Source organism: Varanus komodoensis, unplaced genomic scaffold (genome assembly GCF_004798865.1).
Source record: "Varanus komodoensis strain SLA01 unplaced genomic scaffold, ASM479886v1 scaffold4, whole genome shotgun sequence".
NCBI classification, from domain to species: domain Eukaryota; kingdom Metazoa; phylum Chordata; class Lepidosauria; order Squamata; family Varanidae; genus Varanus; species Varanus komodoensis.
This window is the reverse complement of record NW_025335941.1, coordinates 45,630,142-45,654,081: the sequence shown is the minus strand read 5'-3', so window position 1 is coordinate 45,654,081 and position 23,940 is coordinate 45,630,142. Positions and strand designations below refer to the sequence as shown.

At 39.2% G+C, this 23,940-nt stretch overlaps 1 protein-coding gene across 14 annotated transcripts in view; it reads left to right on the top strand.

The window, feature by feature from the left end:
- The window catches only part of PAN3 (poly(A) specific ribonuclease subunit PAN3), a 73,649-nt gene that overhangs the window by 6,436 nt on the left and 43,273 nt on the right, over window positions 1-23,940 (top strand). For 13 of the 14 annotated variants that reach the window (XR_006415916.1, XR_006415915.1, XR_006415913.1 and 10 more), the window contains exons 2-4: window positions 3,143-3,264; window positions 8,623-8,689; window positions 10,098-10,168. Coding sequence is in view for 10 of the 14 variants with exons in the window: in XM_044442408.1 (XP_044298343.1) it covers window positions 3,143-3,264; window positions 8,623-8,689; window positions 10,098-10,168 (260 nt within the window). In the remaining 4 variants the exon portion in view is untranslated. The remainder of the gene's footprint in view (window positions 1-3,142; window positions 3,265-8,622; window positions 8,690-10,097; window positions 10,169-23,940) is intronic. The other variant, XM_044442412.1, reaches the window with a different exon arrangement.

Sequence of the window (23,940 nt, the reverse complement as noted above, 5' to 3'; positions counted from 1 at the left end):
TTACAATGAACTCAAAGCAGTTTTCCTCCTCCTCCAGCTCTTGCTCTTATCCCCCCCAGCACCAACCCTCTGGAATAGGCTAGGATGAGAGTCTTTGATCCAGTTGGTTCCATGAGTGAGAGGGGACTAGAACCCAGATCACCTGAGTCCCAGTCACCTTCTCTTCACCACTACACCACACTGGCCCTCTAGTGTAATTTAATGTATCTCTAAAACACTTTTAGAGAATATTACATATATTAGCTCTTATAAAACCTGTCTTCAGGGACAGGAATGACTAATTTTGACTTTAAATCACTTCTCATACTGCTTCAAATGTTAGCGGGTTTACCAAAAGTACCTAAAGATCACAGTCATCTTCAGTTGGTGGGTTGTTATGGGTCAGAAGTTGGATTAATCCATAATTTAAATAGGTTGTGCTGGAAGTACAAGCTTCTTAAAGAGAGTGTGCAGGATACTGAAACCTTGAGGATGGGGTGTGTGCAGATAGAGATACAGTGAAAAGAAAATTGATTCCATATAGAAAGTTCAGTTGGCATTATTTCTTAATCTTGAGAAGATGCAGCAGCAATAGCTTGGACTAAACATAGAGCTCTTGGCATTTGAAGGTTGCTAGCTTCTGTTTGAAATAAAATGCTATTAATATTTCAGAATTAGGATTTGTTTAGATCAGTGATGTTTAATATGTACTTATCATTTCTGCCACTTCACAATGCCATATGTATTAGACGTATTTTAATGATAAGTACTCATAAAGGTCTCTGTTAGTGACTCTTCATAATGATGGAGCTGTTACTCTGGTTATTCAGCAAAGGCAGTCTGTGCATTTTTTTTTCTGAAGGGTGGGTGGGCATTGGAAAATCTTTTCAAGTGGACTGGAACAGAACTAGTTGGAGGTTATTTAGAATCTGTCTATCGATTGATGATCTGCATAAGCACGTTAAATGTCCCAAGTCTTTAGGATTTGGTGATGTGCACAGCAGTTTAGGAAAATAATGTCTTCCTGTTTGTTTTGTTAAAAGCCATAATCATATCTTACGACTTTGAAGTGATTTTAATTCAAGTCAACAGAAGGCAATAAGTTATTAACTTCTTACTATAAATATTGTTCCTGTAAAGGATATTGATTTTTTTTTGGAATCATAAAGCCATAAAGTGCAGCATTCTTGTTTGATGAACTAAATAATGTAAGCAGTGCTCTTGATATAAACATATGGTTGAGGTTCTAAACAGAAATAGGTCAGCCGTAAGCCCTACATAACTTACACCATCTCTGCTAAATTGAGAGCAATTTTCTCTAGTTATATATGCTATCGTAGTTATAAAACAGATGAAAGTGAGTAACAAGGTTTTGTTGGAATTCTTTCATCTTACGCTGTTTGAAAAAGTAGATACAAATGTCTAGTGCAGTTTAACTGGGTTCAGTAATGTTGCCCTTTTATTGAAAATGTAGAAGTAATGTGTTGTACACCCTTTCTGTGGAACTCAAGCTTTTAAAATTCTTTTAAAATCTAGACTACTCCAGACTTCATCCGTTCTAAAATTGACAGACCATACAATTTCTAAGATTTGCTAATTAGGAAAAACATCAGGTAGGTCTTCTGGCAAGAATATAATATCTGTCAGTAGATCTTCTTTGGGCCTGTTTGGATGTTCCCCTTTCTGTATGTGTAGTGAGATTGGGGACAGATTTTAGGTTCACATAGTTGTTTCATCACTTCCCTCCCACACACTGAAGGTACTTTTTGAACTGGGAAATCCTGTGTGTACGTGAACTCCTGTTCTCCTTGGATAACTTGGTGGCAAAAATTGGGAGAGGAATAATATCTGAATATCTTTGCTTTTGTATTCCTAATTTCTGCTGCACTCTGAAACATGCTTCATCTCTTTCACTGAGCAGTCCCCTGGTTTTCCTTCAAAGCTGCCTTCTTCAACAGTGCCTCAGCAGGTTATCTTCATTAGCAAGTATTTCCTGAACTTTCTTTCTTTCTTTTTTGTATTTCCTGCTATCAGACAACACTTACTTTCTGGTAACTAAAATGAAGATATCTGTAATTTTTCAGTATACAGCAAATAGTGCGTTATTTCTAGAGTCCCTTAAAAACAGTTCAAGCTCTCTATTTAATTTCATATGGACTGTCATTGACCAATAGCTCTGTTCATGGTTTCCTACTACATCCATTGCTTGCCCTGCTGATAGCTCCCTTTCTTTTAGAGAACAGAGCCCAGCCACTTGAGCGTAATTTTTGGAAAATAGAATTGTGATTTGTAGGTTTGAGCACATGTGCTGTCCGTCTCCTCCCAGTTGAAAGGACCACTGATTCTTTAAGGCTGGTAGGTGAGAGAGAAAAAGAAAGATGTACAGAAGTCCAGACCACAAAAGTCATGTTCAGGAAGTCAGCTCCTTGTGCAAATGTGCCGATTCATCTGAAGAAGAACATGAGATCGTGCTTGCTGGCCCTACCCTTTCAGTTGTGTCCCTGTTGCCCACCCCATTGAGCATGTACTGTGTGTGCAGAAGGTTTCCAGGTCATGTGTTGACATCGCCAGGTAGGGCTGTGAAAGAATCCTTCCTGGGGCCCTGGAAAGTAACTGCTGCCGGTATTGACAATATTAGGTGAGATCTGACTCAGTTTAAAGCACCTTTCCATCTTCTTTCCATGTGTTGGTGGTGGAGACCTGAAGTGAGGATACTGTTCTATGCATATATGTATATGTGTGATTTGGAACCTCCGAACTTGTGAATGGTGAGAGGTGGAGCTGGCAAGCGCTGCCAGTAAGTGCAGCTTTGTTCTTTCCCTCATGCAGTAGTAATAATAATTGCATGAGTATAAATGCCTGAATAAGGCAAATGTGTGACCTTTTGTTAAACAAAGTACAGTACAATGCTGGTATATATGATATGCCATCCTAAGACAGGTATACTTTGCCACGGGAGTCTTGTCCAGGACAGCTGCTCATCACTAAAAGTCAGATGCAGATTGCAAAGTTGATAAGTATCCTGCAGCAGGTCACTGAACAATTTCTTGCTTGTTTGCAGGAGCCTGTGTCTAGGTAGGCAGCTGTAAAAAGTTCAGCTTGTATGCTATTGAGGAAAAGGGCCTACAAAGCTGATAATCTTTTGAATTTGTTTTCCTTCTAGTTCCAGGCATAGATGGAGGTGCCCTTGCTGAAGCTAGTCTTACAGATTCCTACTTCAGTACCAGCTTCATTGGAGTTAATGGGTTTGGAAGTCCTGCTGAAACAAAGTATCCTATGATGCAGGTAATGCTTGATTTGGGAAGCAGCTAGGTTAAGGTATATTGAGAATTAAAATATATTTCTTCAGCAGATCAGTTTGTTTCTAGTTGGTTTATTCTAATTTTACATCTGTTTTACTACTTGTCCATGGAGCAGCAGTAAATTAACTCTTTCAACAAATCTGGGAGACCTTGCAGAAGGGACTTACAACAATGCAGAAAACATTTTTTCTGCAAACTTAAAAGCTATACAAGAAATGTATATACAATGCTTAACTGTTAAGGTGTTGCTTTCTATAAGCTGTTAGAGTGTTGCTTTGTCGTTACATGAGGTTAGGGAAAGAAGTTTTTGCATGTATTTACCCTCTGTCCTTTAGTGCACATAAAAATGCACTTTAAAATCTCAATATTTTTTTAACAAGCATTTGGTTCAGTTGTTGCTTTCTCAATGTGGTGAGAAGATGGGGACCATTCATTGACCAGGAGAAAGTGCTAAACTCAGACATCTGTTCCAATTTCTCTGTACATAGAGATTTGAAATAGCAATTGAAAATACCATTTTGGGGTCCTTTTCTTGAAGGTGATTGGCTTAATTTAAGTCACTTAAAATGTGGTACTTCTTCACACAGCGAATTGTGAAACTATGGAATTCAGTACTGTAGAAAGTAGAGATGGCCACCAATTTGGATGACTTTAAAGGGGATTGGAAAAATTCATACAGAAGGATGCTATCAATAGCTACTATCCTTGTTTGCTATGTGTTACCCTCATTGTCAGAGGTGGCATACCTGCATATACCAGTTTCTGAGGGGCTTGAACTGTATGAACAGAATGCAGAATTGAATGGATCAGCATGGTTTATGGTCTTATGTTCTTGATTCTGTTTCCTAGAGCTCAAATGGTGATGCATATATCCAGGTGATATTTGTCCTCCATCTTGTTCAGTTTGGATTACCTGTTAATGCAGTGTAATTTCCTGTAGTGCAAATCTGCCGTGTGTTAAAAGTATTTGGGTTTTAAATACCTTTTAATGAGTCCAGAAATGCATAGGTAAGCAGTGCAGCAGTTTTAAGATTGGAGTGTTGTGAACCATATAGCACTGCCAGTTAAATTTTGATTGCTAAATTCTTCAAGAATTGGAGCTTCTAAGCTGTCTTCAGAGGTAGCCCCATGTATAATACTAGTCTAATTGGGTTACCAGAAATGACTACAGATGACCAGCCACCCAAAGCTGATATCTGTGCCAGCAATGTCATCTCGCCTCTAAGTGAAAATACTGGATCAAGGAACATTTCTAAATTTTGAACCTGGAGAACAGTCCGTGCCAAAGCAAGATGAGCCCTATTTCTATGGATCCAAGAACCACTTACTCACAGTAGCTTCATTTTGTCAAGATTTAGATATTGGTCCTCATTCAACTCGTTACTCCATGTAGTTGTCCAAGCAACTGCATATCCACTCTTGCCTCCAGTGTCAAAGAGGGACAATTATCAGTGTAATGATGGCATTTCACGTCAGATTCTCAGAGGACCTTGCTCAGTGGCTTCATATTGATCTTAAAGAGCACATGGGATAGAATGGAAGCTTACGAGGTCAAGCAGAAGTCTCTTGGTACCACCTTCTGGAAATGGTCATACAGTGGTATCAAATGCTAAAGAGAGCACAACAGAATCACATTCACTCTGCATCTTTCCCAACAGTTGCCATCCTTTCAGGCAACCAAGTTAATTTCAGTGCCAAACCTGACTGAAATGGGCTTCAATAATCCATCTGATTGAAAAGCCCCTGGAGTTGGCTTGTCTGTGCCCTTTCGAGCACCTTTCCTCCGAATGGGTGTTTGCAACCTGGGTGATAATTTTTGCAGTCTTCTGGGTTGAGAGAGTGTTTCATTGGTCCACTTAGGTGAGTTTCTTCAGGGCAGCTGATTCTACCCAATCACTTTCCTTCACCTTTATGTAATTAGCCAAGATTGGCAAAGATTAAGAACACAGATAGTGGTCCAGGCCCCTCTGAGCACTGTGTCCACATCCTCATGCTGAACCAGTTGTACAAGATGCTCTGGATACCTATATTGTAAGACATAAGAGTGCCAGTTCAAGCAACCATTTTAAATGACAATCTGATACTTACTTGTGAAAGAAAGAAGGCATGGGTCATGTTACATCTTGAGATTTGCCAGTGGTCGCATTCTTATTTTGTGGGTGTGCACATGTGTATAATCTGTTAAAGAGCTTCAGATTAAAGCTTTGTTATCACTTTTCTGCCAACTAAGCAACTTAAATATCCCTATCTGCCCAACTGAGCTCGCTGCCCCTGCCATTCACACAGCTTGCCTTCTTAATCTATTGCTTTATCTAAAACTTGTTTGGAAAAACCCAGGCCTCTAGTTCTAGGTACAGAAAGCATAAGGAAACTCACAAAAATCTGTTAGAGCATGAGAATTGACAGAACCAAAGCAAAAGCTGATGAGTGCTGGTGTGAACATACTCTGCAGATGACTGACCAAAGAAATCCTCTGAAAGAGAAGAATACAGTTTTACTGGGGGCACATTGTGATAAACAGAAGTCAATAAGAGAAGACCAAGAAAGATAATAGCTCAAGTCAGTAGTCAAGGAGGAATTTTAAATGTGAGGCTGTAAAATCCATGCTTCATAACCTCCAGTTTATATCATTTATCTGTGGGTACAGTCCTATACTTGTTTAGACAGAAAAGGTCCTTCAGCTTCCCAGCTGTGTTCTCCTTCTCCATACCAACCTATGTCGCTTGGATAATATAGGGGGAAACGTGAGTCATTAAGCTTCTGACATGAAGATTTTTAGTTCACCCAGAGAGTTCTTAGCCTTACTATTCTGACAGGCCTGTCCTTTAGCAGCTGAAGCTCAAATCTTTCTAAAGGTTTATAATAACATCTCTAGCATGTAGAATGTTTCTAATTCACTTTGGTTCATGCAACCAGCTAGTATTTTCAGTGGGCAGGCAGATCCACAGTTGATCTAAATCCGAGTCAGACTTAGGCTGGTTGGCTAATTGATGCTTTTTTGCTTGTATGTGGGAGAATGATTGGTGTTGGGTATCCCCTAGTGAAACTAAGATATAACGGTAAGCAGGCAGCGGCTATTCATGTGCTCCGTTCAGAGATTTCAGAATAAATGTGTCTGGTTGGGTGAGCTTTCTGGCTGTTAGAAGGAGGAATGCTACTGAAGTATAAATTAAAATCAAGAGTTATCCTAATTTGAACAGTGGGGCACATTCTTGGCACTCTGCACTTAAAAATATAAACTAACAAAAAGCTTTGGTCCAGAAAATGTCCTGGTTCTTCATTCTTTGTAAGTAGTTCAAAACAACTAATTTTCATATTGCTTATTTTGAAGTATTCTAGTAATGAGGGAAGAACAACATCCTATTCCAACCACTGGAATTCCTGTTCATATCACTCCTTAGAATTCTGCTGGTCTCCCACAGACTTTTGGGCCTATCACCCGAGTGAAAAAGCCAGAAATATGCTTTTCCTTAAGAGAGTAGAGGTGCTATGCCCACATAAAATTGTAGAAAAGGCAGAAATTTCCACAAGAGCCATTGATTTCAGAGAGCAGGAATCAATACTTCGTTCCTTAGTTCAGTGTCAGTCTGAAAAAGTGCCACTTGAGAATGTTATATGTTTAGAAACTTAGTTAAAAGAAAGCAAGACCTCCTGAATATGGTGACTGTTATATAAGACCTGTATGGTGACTGTCTGCCCCAGTTTTATTATCATTAGTCTTCAATTTAAATAGACCATTATGACCTATTTGGATCCATAGCAACAAGTGTGTTGCATTTGATTCAAAGAAATTCAGAAGGATGAACATGGAACAGAGTGATGTTGGTAATATGGAAGTTAAGAAAAGAGTTAGTGTGTGTTTAGTTTTTTTAACAGTATGTTCTAACTAGTGGTGACCACTAAGATGTGGGGAATTGTTTTATACTCAGGATTTAAAGCAATATGTAGTTGTAACTTCCTCTTGAAACCCAGATCTACTTTTAAAATTTGTATTTCATACGCTTCAACACCATATGAGAAGCACGTGTCCTTAGCTTACCCTTTGTAGAAAGTGGTGCATGTCTCAGCACAATATCTGGCATCTCCCCATAACCTACTACCCAAATTTCCAATAAGTATGGGTTCAGTAAAATCCAGGATATATATTTATCTATCATATAAGGTCATTGGGGTTTTTCCCTGTGTATGCTTAGGGTCCTCCCCTTTGTACCAGGTAGAAATTGTTTCATATATTCCCCGTATATTGCCTTTTGTGTTATAGATTGGCTTTTCTAGATTTCCCTCTGAAATCAGTAGTTTAAGAGTTTACGTTATTGTTTGACTTCAGTGTGCATAGGCTGAACAGATTTTTTCCCCTTTGATTATCAGAAGAATTATGCAGTAAATTGAGTGCTGATGAATTGTATAAAATGTGCAAGCTTCTACTTTAATCTTTTTTTCTTGTTCACATGTAATTAAGCAGCTAACTGAGAAACATTTTAAAATTTGTGCATTCTCAAAAGGGGCATAGATCTGGAGAGTTGTTTGTTAATATGGGACTTGAAGTATTATCAAAAATAATATAGTGTGATGCTTTCAACTAGGACAAAAAAGGAATAGAAATCTTTACTTTTTTGGAGAAATCCTTTTTAGCTGTTGAAAAATGCTTACACGTTCCAATAGGTTTTTCTGCGTGGCACATTAGCAACTTCAATTCTTAAAGTGAATGAAACTTTCACTTCACCTCAGTTATGTGAAAATGGGTTGTGATAAATTGGCAAAGACTTTTCATTATAGGTCCTATTTCTTTCATTGGAAGTAGGATTTCCCTGTTTGTAAAATGGTTTCAGATATTTTGCACAAACTTCTCAAAGTAAATGTGTGTGCAACCTTAAATTTAACAAAAATATAGATGTTCACTTTAAAACTACTATATATGAATTGTATTTGAAATACTATCCTAGAAATATACTTATTTCTGTTGTTATAAGTGTTGTTGCGCCGTGAGTTCTTCTGCTTAACTCTCCCCCCATCTCCTTACTGTACCGCTATTGGAGTTCCATAATGTTTACATAAACTTTTTAATAAATATTTTTTCCAATACAGAAAAAGAAAAATATTATTTACTATAGGATGGCTTGAACATTAAATATTTTGACTAGCTACTAAATTCCTCCTATTGCCTCTTATTTGAACACACTCCCTTATTTGAATACTTGTCCAATTTCTGTCCTTGAGAAGAGATAGTTTGATTTACGCAATCTTGTAACAAGTGTTTATCAATCAATTTTCGTATTATAGAAACATGGGCTAAAAAACCAATCCCAATACACCATGTAATTTTGTTTTTCACTTTCTGCAGAGGATGACAAATAGCAGCAGTTCTCCAAGCCTTCTCAATGACAGTGCCAAGCCATATGCAGGCCATGGTAAGAAATACATGTATTTAAAAAAAAAAACCCCAAACAAACACTGCTGACATATTTTTAATTAGGAATTTTAAAACCTTATATTTTTAACCTGGATGTGGTATGCTAAAATTCTTATTTTAATTACAGTTATAGATTTTATTTTTTTTTACTGCAGATGTCTTCAGTTTTAATATTTGTTTCATACTTACATGCGCTTTTGCTTTTTGCTTTGTTTGCTTTCCATAGATTGTTTGCAACTTGTATAACAAACAAAGGGCAGATAAATATCGTTAAACAAAAAATGCTAGGAAAAAGCTTTGGCAAGAATTCAGAGTGTTACTTTAGGTACACCAGAGAGCATGGGAATGCTAAGGCACATTGCTAACAACAGTCACTAAGATAATTATGAGAGTAAGCCTTGATTTCATGCCTGATATTTAAGAGCCGCATAATTAAAAATAATCCACTTCAGTTTATAGAACATAACAAAGCCTTCCTCTTTCCCAGCTCTACTGAATTTAGTCTAAAAATTGGAAACCGCATTGGTTCTTATGAACCCCAACTTTCTACTTCCTCTTGGCCATTTTACTTAAATAATTTAGAATGAAAACTATGTAAGCATAATCTTATATAATCAACTTAAACTTTTAAATATATGCTGCCAAATATACAGCCATGTATATGCTGATATTATAGATGCCGCCAGCTCTAACTGAAATCCAGTTATGCAACTGTGCATGATAAACATGTAAGTTAAGGAACTGTATTTATAGTGATAGTAAGTTAAAATGAATTATATGTAAGAAAAGTTAGAATTTGCTATTGGTTTTACCAGAAATTTTCATTTGTAACTCACTTCTACATGGGAATGAATTTATAAGAACAAGTAAGCAAGGAAGATAAGAATTAAATGTTATGTAGAATAAACTTGTAGTTAAGAAATTTAATTCAGCTGAAGTTAGCCAGTGCTCTGCTAAACTCTGATTCCAGTGTGTCTTAAATTTATTAACATTACCTGAATATTGTTAAACCACAAGGATCCTGTGCAACTAAATTGCTACACCATAGTCCTACTTTATTTTCTAGTTGTGTTTTCCTCCTTATTGTCAGTGCAAAACAAATGCCATCAGTCAATGATGTGGGGGATGGGGAATGGAAGTGCATTTTTACACAACATCATTAGTGTCTTTATTACTATTACATTGCATTAATATTCTGCCTCTTTTCCTCTTGTGAAGAAGCCAGTGCAGCTTATGTGTTGTTAGACATGAATTATGTAGCTTTCTGGATCCTTGTTCTAGTTTGTAAACGTTGGACATTAAAATAAAAAAAATAATATAATAGAGTATTAAAGTGCGCATGGCTTTCTTCTCCCTCTCTCCCTCCCTCTCTCTCTCTCTTTCTTTCTGTAAAACTTCTTTTGCAGATCCCCTCACTTCACCTGGTTCATCCCTGTTTAATGACTTTGCTGCCCTCAGCTTATCTCAAAGGAGAAAAGTAGGTATTTCCAAACTTTCCTAGTTTTATGGCAAAGTATCAGAAGAACTATTTTCTTAATTCATTTCATTTAGACACTGTTATTGCTTAAGAATAGTATTAATACTATTAATAGGCATGGCATTTTCACCCCTTCCCAACTTCAAACCCCGGACTTATTTATTTATTTAAAACATTGTTATGCTGCCCCCATCGCAACAAAGCCTCGGGGCGGCTCACAACAAAATGTAGTCTTTCCAAATGTAGTCTTGAAGAATTGTGATTATGAGGTAATCTTCACATTGGTACCCAGAAACCTTCCTCTAAAATAATGTGTGTTGAATTTACAGTTTAGAAAGAGAGAACCTAATGCAATACTTTATATAACCCACAGACCACATACTGAGTTCTTGTTTTCAGATTAACCTGAAACTATTTTATGACATTACAGATAGTTTCAAAATCACGATCATTTTCTCAGAGTAGCTTCTCTTCTGTTTTTCAAGCTATCCACTGAAAGTTTTAAATGTCCCTAACCTATGAAAGCAGCTACTTTCAAGTTTGTCATTTTATTTATTTTTAACTTTTTGGAAATGTTCCTGTGGTGGGTTTTCTAGATTAGCCATTTTTTCATTTTGTTTTGTCATTGGACTTTCTTGCAATTGGCCATCAATTTAAATTTAAATAAAATGCTTTTGTTAATGCCCAGAGGTTATAGAAGTCAAGTATAGCTAAGTCTGGATATGGAATAATAAACTTTATTTGTCCCTTTCTAATGATAACACGGCAATTTCTGTCTTTTTAATCTTTTTATTTCCAGCAGAGTACAGTGGTACCTCAGCTCATGAGCGCCTTGGTTCATGACCAAATCGGGTCGTGAACAAAAATTCTATGAAAATTTTGATGTGGGTTGCAAACTCTGCATTGGGTGGCAACCAAGATTACAGCCATCTCCCCTCCCCCCCGTTTGCACCAGTCTCTCCCTCCCCCAGCATGCCGTTTGCGCCCGTCTCTCTGTCCCCCAGCACGGTGCTTGCGCCCATCTCTCCATCCTCCAGTGTGCCTGCTATCGCGCTTGTCTCTCCCCCCCCACTCCCCAGCGCGCCGGGATGATGGGCACATGCAGGGATTACAGGCGTGATCTCGGTCGTGCTGCTGGGGGGTGGGGAGATGGCCGCATTTGTGCTAGGGGTGGGGGGAGATGACTGTGATCTTTGTTGTTTTTTGTTCACTTTGCTTCACATTTTTCTAATTTTAAAAAAATGGTTACAGAATGGATTAACCTTATTTACATTGAACCTTATGGGGAAATTTGACTTGGCTCATGACCAATTTGGGTCACGACCAGAGTCCTGGAATGGATTAAGTTCATGAGCCAAGGTACCACTGTATAATAAACTGGCCCAAAAAAGGGGGAGGGGTGGGGCAATTCTTTTCCCCCCTGTAAGTAATGATTACTATATATTGATATTTTCCATGAATTAAAATGTGCTTAATGAACAGAATGTTCACAGCATGTTATCAATACTTGACTTTGTTAGTGTCACGTAACTGATCACAAGATTGCAAATTTCAAAGAATTTATAAATTGTTCTTTCCTTTGTCTAGGTTATGATATGGGCCATGAGCCATAACTTAGTTGGTCAGTCAGGGCCTTTTCTTTAATTTCTCCCTGCTGTTAGATATTAATGTGCAGACACAATTCTTTCTGCCCCAGAAACCAAACCTGAACACTGAGATTGGTAGAAGATTGGATAATGGCTGTATATGGAACACCAAATAATGCAACTCATACTACAAATCCCATGGACTTTGGGCTTCTTGTTTTTTTGACTTGATACAAGAAGTAGTTCATTTTAACAATACCATGCATAGTCTGGTTAAATAACATTTTCCAGATTTTTGAAGCACTGCAAAAATGAGTCTTTATTTTTGTCAAAAAACTGAGATGTGGAGAAAATGTGCAAAGTTTGTATGTGCAAATAATACAAATTTTTATTGTACTTCCTTTAAGGCTCTGGGAGCATATGGGACAACTGCCAATTCTTTCATCCTGTCTAGGAATGTGTGGAGGCACAAGCTGTATTAATAAGTGCTTCTAAAAGTGTATACAATTGCAACAGCTCTTCCTGCGCACAACCCCATTGGGCACCATGATATCCAAATAATTGTGGCGGCATGTGCACACTCAAGTAGAGATGGGTCTGGATCATACAAATGGGGGTCTGACCTTGGCTGGAATGCAAGCCCCCGTACACTCTTAGAGGTGACTGCATAGGGCCACAGGATGTACAAGAGCAATCTTTTGTACCCCTTGTGCCGCGTCTGACAAAGGTCATGCATTCTGCTTCCTGTGCAAATTAGCTATTTAATGTCTACACAGTACATTTTAGGCTTAGGGTATGAACTGTTCATAAATCCTTGAAAAATTCAGTTTTAGAATATGTATTCTAAGGATTGCTGGGTCTAAAATGGATAATTACTGATCTATGGCATTATTCACTGATCATCTACATCATTTTTTCCCAACATGGTGCTGTCCAGCTGTGCTGGACTACAACTGTCCAAACATCCCCAACACCTTGGCCAACTTGGGATGCTGGGAGTTATAGTCTAACATATCTAGAGGGCAGCAGGTTGGGGAAGGCTATGTTTATATCAGTAGAATATAATTATTATTTTGTTTACATGTGAACCTCTTTGTGATAGACATGGAAGAGTCTAGTGTAGGTGTGTGGTTTTGATTTGTTTGTTTTTTATACTATGATCATTTTGAATTAGCATTTGAGCAAATAATTTCAAAGGTAGACTGTTTGGCTTGGGTAGGCCTGAAATTCTTTTAAAGATCTGTGGAGATTTTCCATAAAAACTGCATTCTTTTCCTTGCAAGCCAGTGTGGTCTAGTGGTTAACAGTGCAGATCTGGGTTCTAGTCCCCACTTAGCCATGGAGCTCACTGGATAATTCTGGGGCAGTCACAGACTCTCAGCCCAATCTACCTCACAGGGTTGTCGTTTTGGGGATAAGATTGAGAAAATGAGGAAAAGAATTATATAAGATGCCTTGAGTTCCTTGGAAGGAAAAAGGCAGGATATAAATATAATCATTAATAATTTAATTTCTTGTGAATCTTGCTTAAGAGGTTGAAGGGAGCTTTTCCTTGAGTGTCTTCAGGTTAGACAAAGGCTTAAGAATAATTATACAGAGAGATGGGGTGTCCAAAATAAAAAAACCTAGATATTATAAAAGACAGTACTTTTGTTGTTGGTCTCTTGCTATGCCTTCAGATTTCTGGCATTTATGAGAGGAAAATACTGCTTGCTAATATTTTCAGACATGATGCTGAACGTCCGTGTACCTCATGTTTTATAGTGTGCCTACTTATACTTTGAGAACTCTGATCTTTTAAAAATGTTAAGGGATAGTCGGTTAAGCTGTAGCTCTATCAGTTGTACAAGAATGCAACTATAATGACTCTTGCTAGCACAGTTGAGGAAACTGCTAGCTGTATTTTATTTATTTTTAGAGCATGTATATACTGCTTTCCATTTTAAAATCCCAAAGTGGTTTACAAGAAATTTTAAAACTGTAGTAATGCCACTGTTTTGGCATGTGTTGCTTGTAATGCAGACTAACAGTGACTAGCAAGTAACATTTTTTAAAAAGCCTGCAACCCTCAGTCTAGTTCCTGCACAGTCAGCTTCCCTTAGCAGGGGAACCAGAGAAGAGCTTCTTTGGGCAGGTTTGTATAGAGACAGGTGGGCCTTGGTATTTGGGTCCCAAGCCATCCAGGTCTTTAAAGTTAGCACCTTGTATTGGAAGCAAATGGGCTGCCAGTGTAACCCTTAAGAATTGGTGTACTTGATCCCATTTGGCTATATAAGATGCCCTCTCCTTCTGTAAAGACTTTCCTGTTTGCAGAGGGAGCTGGGATGCATTAGAGGCTTCCTCTGGAGAAAGTGGGACTTACGTGGGAATTTCATGAATCCCCCTTTTTTTCCCTAGGACTACCTCTCTCTGTTCTAGAGGATATCGCACTCCAGGAGTAACTTTTCAGGGTCATGAGGGTTGCATCAGAAAGGAAAAGTATGAAAAAGTTTCTTGGCTGCCTCTTCCTTTCAGGGCCAGCTACATTCTGCCAAGCACAAGTTTGGCTCCAACTCATAATCTGCACAAGTATGTACAGAACCCAAAGCTTAGCCTGCAGGTGGATTTGAAGATTTTGAACTGCTAGTCTTCACTGGTATCATCATAATCAACCTCATTCATCAAAATTTCTTGTCCAGTTTTGTCTATATGACAGAGGCCTTGCACACCTTCCTTTTAATATCTACTGTTTGCCAGAAATTAGGTTCAGTTTCCTGGTATCTAATTTGCAATGACAGCTGCTAAATTAATTTTCTTGTCAATGTTATCTGGCTGATTATAATATTTGGAATGGCTTTATCCTAATTATTCTTTATTTCTGTACTGCCCAGTAGCTGCAGCTCTCTGGGCAGTGTACAAGTTTGTCTTCTGAATACTCTCACTTCTGAGTCATCAAAAGAAAGGGAAATGTTAAGGCAACTTCCAGTGAGTTATTTTACCAGTGTTTTATAGAAACATAGAAACAGAGCAAGTCAGAAGGGGATTCCCGGGCCATCTAGCTGACCCCTGGCTCCAGCAGGCTTTGCTCATGATATGCCTACCATGTGCATGTCCAGCCTATCCTTAAACACCCTCTCTGGTGGGGCTTCCAGCACTTCCCATGGAAGCCCATTCCATACGCTAGGGGTCCTAACTGTCAGGAAGTACTTCCTGGCATCCAAATTGAACCTTGACTCCCTGAGCTTTGCTTCATTGGAACACTTTCTGCCCTCCTTTGCAGAGGAAAACAGGTCTCTACGCACCTCCATGTGGCACCCCCTCACGTACCTATATCTTGCCAACAGATCCCCTTGGATTCTCCTCCAGACTGAAAAGACCCAGTTCTTTCATACTCACCTCATACAGCTTTCCCTACAATCGATCCACTACCCTTGTGGCCCTACACTGCATCGATTCCAACCTGGCTATATCCTTCCTCTAATGTGGAGTCCAGAACTGAACACAATACCCCAGTTGCAGGTGCACCAGAGTCGTATAGAGTGGCAGTAATACCCCTCTTGATCTAGAAGTCACACTTCTGGCTATGCAACCATGGGTGGCGTTCGCCCTCTTAACTGCCATATCACATTGCTGACTCATGTTTAGCCTGCAGTTGATCAGTACCCCAAGATTCCTTTCACAAGTGCTGCTCTCCAGCCATTTGTCCCCTAACCTGTACTTATGACACCCATTCCTATGCCCCAAATGCAAGACCTTGCACTTATCCACATTGAACACCATCCTGTTATCCCCCATCCACTTCCATAGTCTGTCCAGATCCTTCTGGATCCTGAGTACCTGCTCCTCAGTTGGGGCCATCACCCCCATTTTAGTATTATCTGCAAATTAGATCAGCAAACTGGTTACTGCCTCTTCCAGGTCATTGATGAAAAGATTGAACAGGATCAGTCCCAGGACAGAGCCCTGGGGTACCCCACTCGTCATTGGCCATCGTTCCGGTGATTCTCCATTAATAGTTATGCTTTGCTTTTGGGCTGTCAACCATGCCCTAATGTATTGGACAGTACATCGGTCTATCCCCAAATGCCTCAGTTTCTCAACCAGGATATTGTGTGGCAATTTGTCAAGGACCTTGCTGAAATCCAGGTAATCCACATCCACCTTGTCCCCTCCGTCTAGCCACTTTGAAACCTTGCTATAGAATTCCACAAGGTTCATCTGGCAGGACCTGTTTTTGTGGAAGTTATGTTGTGTGGCTACCAACCTCCCTTCCCTATCTAGGGGGTTACCAGATCTTTTGTTATTATGAGCCCTTCCATTGTCTTTCCTAGAATGGACGTAAGGCTAAACGGTCTGTAATTCCCCATGTCCCCTCTTTAAAAATTGGGACTACTGATGCCACCCTCCAGTCGTATGGAACCTCACCTGTTCTCCTTGAGGCCTCAAACATGGAGGCCAATGGACGTAAGAAGACTCCCGCCAACTCCTGAAGTACATTTGGGTATAACCCAGCAGGACCTGGCACCTTTGTAATGTCCAGTGCCTCCTTGACTTCTAGGGGGGCTACTTTAATCTGTGCCCCTAAATCCTTGGCTTCATCCAGTCCCCCATGTAGTTCTTCCCTGTCCTGCTTTGGAGAGAACACAGAGGCAAAAAAATCATTTAGCATCCGTGGCTGTTCCCCCACATTAGTCACCGAATCCCATTCTTCCTCGTTAAGCGGTTCCACCCGCCGCCTCCTGCTATCTTCATGTTGATAGAAGCCCTTTTTATTGCTCCTGATATTCTTTCCAAGTCTCAGCTCATAATCAGCCTTAACCTTGAGAAGAATCCTTCTGCAATGGGCCGCCTCCTCCCAGAATACCCATTTCCTGCAGAGGTTCCTTGTACCACCTCTTTTTATGTATATTTAGTTTTGACATTCATAAGAATTTTATCTTTCCAAAGAGTCTGTAGCATTCCAAATGTTAAAGTCTTTGGACTACAAAACATACATGTATGTTTTGTAACTTTGTACATGGAACATTTGCTCCATGTAACTTTGAGCAAATGATTTTGCAGCTTTGTTACATTTATAGCATACTTTTTCCTCACCAGAGCTGTACATGATCCTCTTTTCCACTTTATCCTCACAACAGCCCTGTGAGGTAGGTTGGCTAAGAGTTATTGTAGTTCCAAAGTCACTCAGTGAGCTCTATGCTTGAGTGAAAATTAGAACCAAGGTCTCCCAGGTTCCAGTTCAAATGTGTAACTTTTTATAGCACACTGGCTGTCCTATCCCCTCAGTATATCTTCAAGAAGATTTTAATATTTGGTTGAGGTTAATCTTAAACTTTTTGTTAATGAGGTGTCCTTTAACTTTGTATAAGCATGCATTTAATTTTCTACTAGTATCCCTTTGCTCAATGGTGGGCCTTGGACTTTTTCACTTTAATGGACAGACTCCAATCTGGGAGAAGTCTCAGGTGTCACATTCTATTTTGAGGCATGATGAAAAACAGAATGGGTACACCCAAAACATGTTTCTTACCTGTCTTAAATGGATTCAGAAATAAGCAGGAATGAGCTTGACAGCTCTTAAATACCAAGTCTCTGTACAAACTCAGAAGTAAACACGAACAGTATATCTGCTCAGAAGTAAGCAGACTAGAATTGCTCAGTGGTGTATTCCTCAGGCCCTGTCCTCTCTCCAGCAAGTGAAAGCTCTGATAAGAGAAAAAAGCTTTTTCCTATTGAGCGCTAAGAGAAGGAGTCTTTTTCAGTGCTCAAGTGTGTTACTGTACTATAACAATGGCAACTAACAGAATCTGCCATTTCAGGCAGAATTTTGAGAAACAAACCCTTTACCTGGAAATAGAACCCTTCTATCATTATTGGTGATGCAAAAGTTCTGATCCCTTTGTTACTGAAATCCATAAAGTTGATGTCATTCTTGGACCTGACACAACATTAATACTAAAGTTATTTCTGTAGTATTACAGAAATATTAACTGTAGTGTATGCTTGAGCCTCTTTAACAGGGCTATACCCTTTCATACTCTTAAGTGGGGTTCTTGTAATTTAAATATCCTCAGTACAAAATAAACTCCATATATTCTTGCCCGCTCGCATGCACACCCCTTTCAACATCAGGTTATCCATCTCTTTTTGACATATGTGTTCTCTATACGTTAGAGTGATTTTTCTGTAGAAGAGTCCTCACTCGTATGAACCCCTGCCTGCATTCTGAAGTCGTACAGCCTCTGTTGGCTTTATTAAAAGCAAGTATTTAATTTGAGCTTTAGAAGAGACACTCCATCAAGCTTTTGTTCTAAGGAAATTTTGAGTAGGCTTCTCCCCGCTTTAAGACAGTTTCTGTCAGGAGAGTTGCTCCTTGCCTGCCTACAAGGTCAAGAATCTAAAATCCTATCAAGATCTGGAAAGTTAAATTAGTTGGGAACTAATTGGGAACTTAAATTAGGTCCGGCTAATCTAGAAAAACATGACTACTTGTCACTGTCTTATAGAACATGCTGGCATCTTTCCAGTTGCCTGAGCATGTCCAAATATGACCACATTTTGGGATTGACTCAACAATTCTGTTCTCTTTAATGTGAATTTAGTTTGACAAATGTAGAGGCAACTACATGTACTGTCCAGCTCTTTTACTTGCTATGTGTTAATGATATTCATTTAAAATATTTCATATGTATCTTGTAAATTGACTGCTGTGTTTGACATGTTTCATATTCATTATCATATATGTAGTTGTGCCTTTAGTGTTTTTTCTTAAATTTTGAATGTAGCACAAGTTGAGTAACATTTCATAATTGAATTATGTGAATGTTCTCTTTGACCTTATTTATATTCAGAGAAAATAAAAGTTAAATACAATTCCAAATCTTCTTCTTTTGGTAAAGTTCTTCCCTGTTGTTTGTTCTGTGATAGCCTTAGAGGTTTTTTTAATCATCAGCTGTCTCCTTTAAATTCAGTTTCCTGAACTGCTTGACTGAAGCTAATTTAGTCCAATTAGAATGTTTTTTAGCCATGAAACACTGAACCTAAAGCTAAAGAAGTGGTATAAGGAGGAGTGTGTCCATGTTACTTTTGCTTGACCTCTTATCTGCATCTGCTACTCCCAGTTATGCCATGTTCCTGGATTTCCACTATGGGCTGGGCATTTACGGGACTGTGTAAAACTGGTTCTGGTCTTACTTGGAGAGCTTGTTTAAGAGATTTGGGTGACTATTTCTCAGCCTCTTGTCAATTGAACTATGGGGATCCATCTTGTTCCCAGTATTGTTCACATCTAGATGAAACCCCCAGGAGCAGCAATTAAGGGATTTGGAGCCAAGTGCCATCGATATGCTGCTGACATGTACTCTAGCCCCCTGTGATACTTGAATCAAGTGAGGCTGTGCCTAGACTCAGTGATGGGTTGGATGAGGGCCAATAAACTGAACCCAAATCCTAACAAGTCAGAAGCCACGTGGGTGACTGGCTTCTGAGTCTAGGAGGTAGGCTTATTGCCTCTTCTGGATGTTGCTGCATTCCATTTGGTATATAAGGTTAGTTGTAGATCCACGGTTGTTTCTGGAGTCTCAGGTGGCCAAGGCAGGTTGAAGTGCTTTTTACCAGCTTCAACTGTTTTGAAACTTGTGGCCTATCCTGGACAGGAATAACTTGGCCAAAGTGGTGCAGGTGTAGTAATCTAAAGATCAGTTTAATGCAGTGTGCGATATGTGGGGCTACCCTTAAGGCAGCTGCAAAAACTGGAGCTAGTGCAAAATCTTGTGAAGAACTGCCGCTTTTCAGTATGCCGTTCCTTTTCTGGGAGAACCATGCTGCCTGTCAGTTCATTACCCAAACAGGCTTAAGGTTCTGGTTCTAGTATATGCAGCCCTAAGCAGCTTGGGACTAGGATACCTGAGAGAATGCCTTCTCCCTCAACCTGCCTTGTCCATTTCTGTAGAACTCTCTGCCTTTGAATATCAGGTAGTTTCCAACATTGTGCTGTTTCTGGTACTTGTAAGCATCTTCACTTCAGGAAGTCTTCCTTGGTTGACCAATTGTTTTTATTGATTGTCTATTTTATGCTCTTTCTCTTTATCATCTCTTCTTGTTCACCACTCCAGAATCTGCATAGCTGTGGGTGGTATAGAAATGTAAAGAAATAGAACAAATAAGGACACAAGCAGGGGCTGTCCAGATATTTTGGTGTACAGCTCCTATCAACCCTAGCCTGCTTAGTCAAAAGTAGAGTATAGTAAAGTAATAGTGTAGTAAGGGAAGGTGGGCTACAACACCTAGTGAGCTTTTAGAGCTCCTATCCCTGCTCTAAAAAGTAGTGTGCACAACGTAAGGATGGCTGAAGAGCATCCAGCATACTGTCATTGAGTCTTAGATCTAAGGCTGCAAAATAAATTCTGAATGTATTCTCTGTAAGAAGCTTAACATGCCATTTCTCAGATTGTTTTTTCTTTGGGCTGAGGGTAATTGCCCTTTAATGGTAATTGCTCTTTTGCAGCCTTAGATTAGTGAAATCTATGCAGAAGAGGGAGTTAGATTAATGCTTGAGTGAATAATTTTCATTACCTGATTTCTGCTAACTATAATAATGCATCATTATGATGTGCTGCGTGCAGAGAGAGGTATTATTTGCTTTTTACCTCATCCTGTGCCCTCTTGAGAGCTGGAAACTTTATATGCTTGTATCTGAGTCTAGTTCATGGATGTCTAGATAATGTTTGAACTATAATACACTAGAAATTCTGTTTCTGTTTTGCTGTTTGCTATGCCTTAAGCAAGGTATCCAGTGCAGGGCTATGTAAGAATCATGAAATGGACATATGTAGGATGGCTTGTATGGACTTTTTAGATGGTACATATGCAGAAGTTAAAAGAGGGGGAGTGTTCACCAGGAAGAGGTTGGCCACAGCCCTGTGGCTTGCACACTTCCTTCGCTACCCATTTCTGTCTGGGAAAAAGTGAGAATCCAGCCAAATAGATACTGCATTCAAGTAACAATAGCACATCACAGTTTGAGCATCCTTCTTTGCCTTTAGTGAGGAGAGCAGGGAAGGGTGCATGAGAGCCACTGTGGTGTAGTGGCTAAGATTGCAGAACTGGGACTCAGGTGATCTGGCTTCTGTACCTTAGCCATGGAGCTCACTGGGTGACTTTGGCCAGTCACAGACTCGACTCCTAGCTTACAGGGTGGTTATTGTGAGGGTAAGATTGAGAGAAAGAGGAGAATTACGTAAGCCACCTTGAGTTTCTGAGAAGGCAAGAAAGGCAGCATATAAATATAATAAATAAAAGAGCCTAGGATCTGCTCTTAAATTCTTAGGAAGAATCCCAGAGAGAGAGTTGCCATAGAAACCTGACTTATTTATTTTTATTGCAAGTATTTTGTGTGATAAATTAGACATAGAAACATAGAAACAGAGCAAGTCAGAAGGGGCCTCCCAGGCCATCTAGTCTGACCTCCGGCACCAGCCGGTTCTGCTCACGACATGCCCACCATGTGCATGTCCAGCCTATCCTTGAACACCCACACCGATGGGGCATCAACGACCTCTCATGGAAGCCCATTCCACACCCTCAGGGTCCTAACTGTCAGGAAATGCTTCCTGGCATCCAAATGGAACCTTAGCTCCCTGAGCTTTGCTCCGTTGGAGCTCATCCTGCCTTCCTCTGCAGGGGAGAATAGGTCTCTACATATCTCCGTGTGACATCCCCTCACATACCTGTATGTCGCCAACATATCCCCTCTGAGTCTCCTCTTCTCCAGGCTGAAGAGACCCAGTTCCCTCAGTCTCGTCTCATACTCTTACTTTGAAGCTGTAACTTGTCTTGGTCAAGGACACAGCTTTCTAAATTTAAATTGTATTCAACTTCAGCATTGGTCCTATTAATGGGTACATATTTTCCAGCTATAGGCTCTGGAGCCACCATGAGTGTGGGTAGCTGCAGTTAACTGCAGCAAAAAACTGCAGCACAATCTTAATTTCCCCTCTAAACTTGTTCATTTTTAATGTCTTACACCATGCAATAGTTCTGGTATATGTAAAATGAAAAGAGAAGACTATCACTTGGTGCTGGTACTATACTCTCTTGCATATTCACTTCCTTTAAGATACTGTTTAATTATTGCTGCAGAAGCTACTTTTAAAGTTAATCATTGAACAGTCATTATAGGCTGCATAAGGGTTAATTTTTCATTTTATGCATATTACACATGCCATTGCTGTCAAAGTTTCAGGGAAAAATAGAGAAAAAGGAAATTTGCAGAATATGAAGAGGCATAAATCATTCTGCATAAAAAGCTGGGAATTTACAGTGCTTTTCTATAAAAGCCTACTCAGAAGTAAATCTCAATGATTTTGTGTTAATTGGCCTACAGTGTTCTGGGATAGATGTTGCATGTGTGCCTTTCATAGCTTGCATGAAGAACTTCTATATGCCTCATTTGTAACTTGTTAGCATGATGTTCTAACCCAGATTTTCTGGGTGGTTCATAGGTTAAAATAAACCCAGGGTTAACTTAACAGTTTGTTTGTTTTTTCATTTTTTAATTTTATTAGATTTATATTCTGCTTTTCCCCACTTATTCAAAGCTTATATCATTCTCCTCCTCTCAATCTTATCCCCATGACAACAATCCTGTGGGGTAGGTTGGCCTGAGAGTCTGTGACTGACCCAAAGTCACCAAGTTGGCTCCATGACTGAGCAGAGACTAGAACCCAGATCACCTGAGTCCTGCATTGTTAGGATAATGCTAAGTTGTTTACCCTGTAATCAGTGTCCTCAGTCAATGTAAATCAGAAACAACTTGCATATAACCCAGCAAACCATGACTTAAGTAACCTGGATTTTGCCAATATGACATATGAACAGGCCTGTTGGATTCAATAGGACTTCTTCTCAGGTAAGTGAATATGGAATTTCAACCTTAGGTTCTCAGTCTTAACATTCTTTATATGATAATATGCTGTTTTTGGATCTTAATGAAATGTTGTAAATCATTGGAGAAGTTGACCTGTTGTCCAGTTTAATGTAATCTTGTGAAGTATCTTTGTGTGGCCATATGTCACAAGCACAGGGGGCAAATCTAAACCAACCAGCATTCCCAGAGGGCCACTTACAGGATGAGGGATGATCAGTCATCTCCTCACCCTCTGATTCCTAAAGTTGCTTGCCAGCAAATTCTGTTGATGTTTATTGGAGCAGACATTGCACCTTATGGTCAGATTTGACATAGTTACCGACTCTACTTTAGTTCATCACTCCTTGTTTGGATGGGCAGGGAACTTCTCTAATGTCATGAATTTCTAGGTCAATAAGTGGTTGCATGTTATATGCTCTTTGTTCAAATTTTGAAACTCAGCAGAGTCACATCTACTGTCAGCAAGGATACAGCTTGTGAATATGGATATTTGCCTTCAGTTCACAGTAGAAGTTGCTTGTGCCAGTCTGTTTGGAATGGAGTGCATTTGAACTTTAATAAAACATCAAACTTGTTAACTTCTGAATGTGATGGGAGCATCTGATTTCTGCATTTTATTGATAGCTTTCTATCTAAACATTTCTGGCATTAGTTCAGAGCATCTGAGGCAGGTAGGTGGTATTTCATATAGAAGCTGATTATTTCTTTGTGTGCATCATTGATTTTAGTTTGCTGATGCTTTTGGGCTAGATCTAGGATTTGTCTTCTGTTAAAGGAAAGGGTCTCCTTGGTGACCTACCAATTTTGTCATTTTATCACTACTGAAACATCAAAAAGGGGAAATTCTGATTTAAAATAATCCTCACATCATTTTTAATAAATTTATGAGTGTTCTGACTTATTATGTAGTGTTCTCAGAATTAATTTTCTCATTCTAAATATTTGCTTTTGTAGCTGAGATCATATCTTAATTTTACAAGCATCTGTTCATGTTAAACATACATCTTTAACATTTAATTTCAAATTTTAAGCATTTGTTTATCAACCATACAGCAGTAAAAGCTGTTGCAATAAAGTGTCACTTGACTTTCTTTAGGAGCAATTCTTATTCTTCTGGAACAAAATTGTTAGTTTAAATTTAAATAATCTGACAGCCACAATTTAGTAGCCTTTCCTTGAAAACTTCCCTATGGGGTTCAAAATCTCTAAAACTACAGTGTCAGAACGACAAGGCATTTTGCTAACCACTTGTTTCCAAGTTCAGTCATTGCTGACTTTTA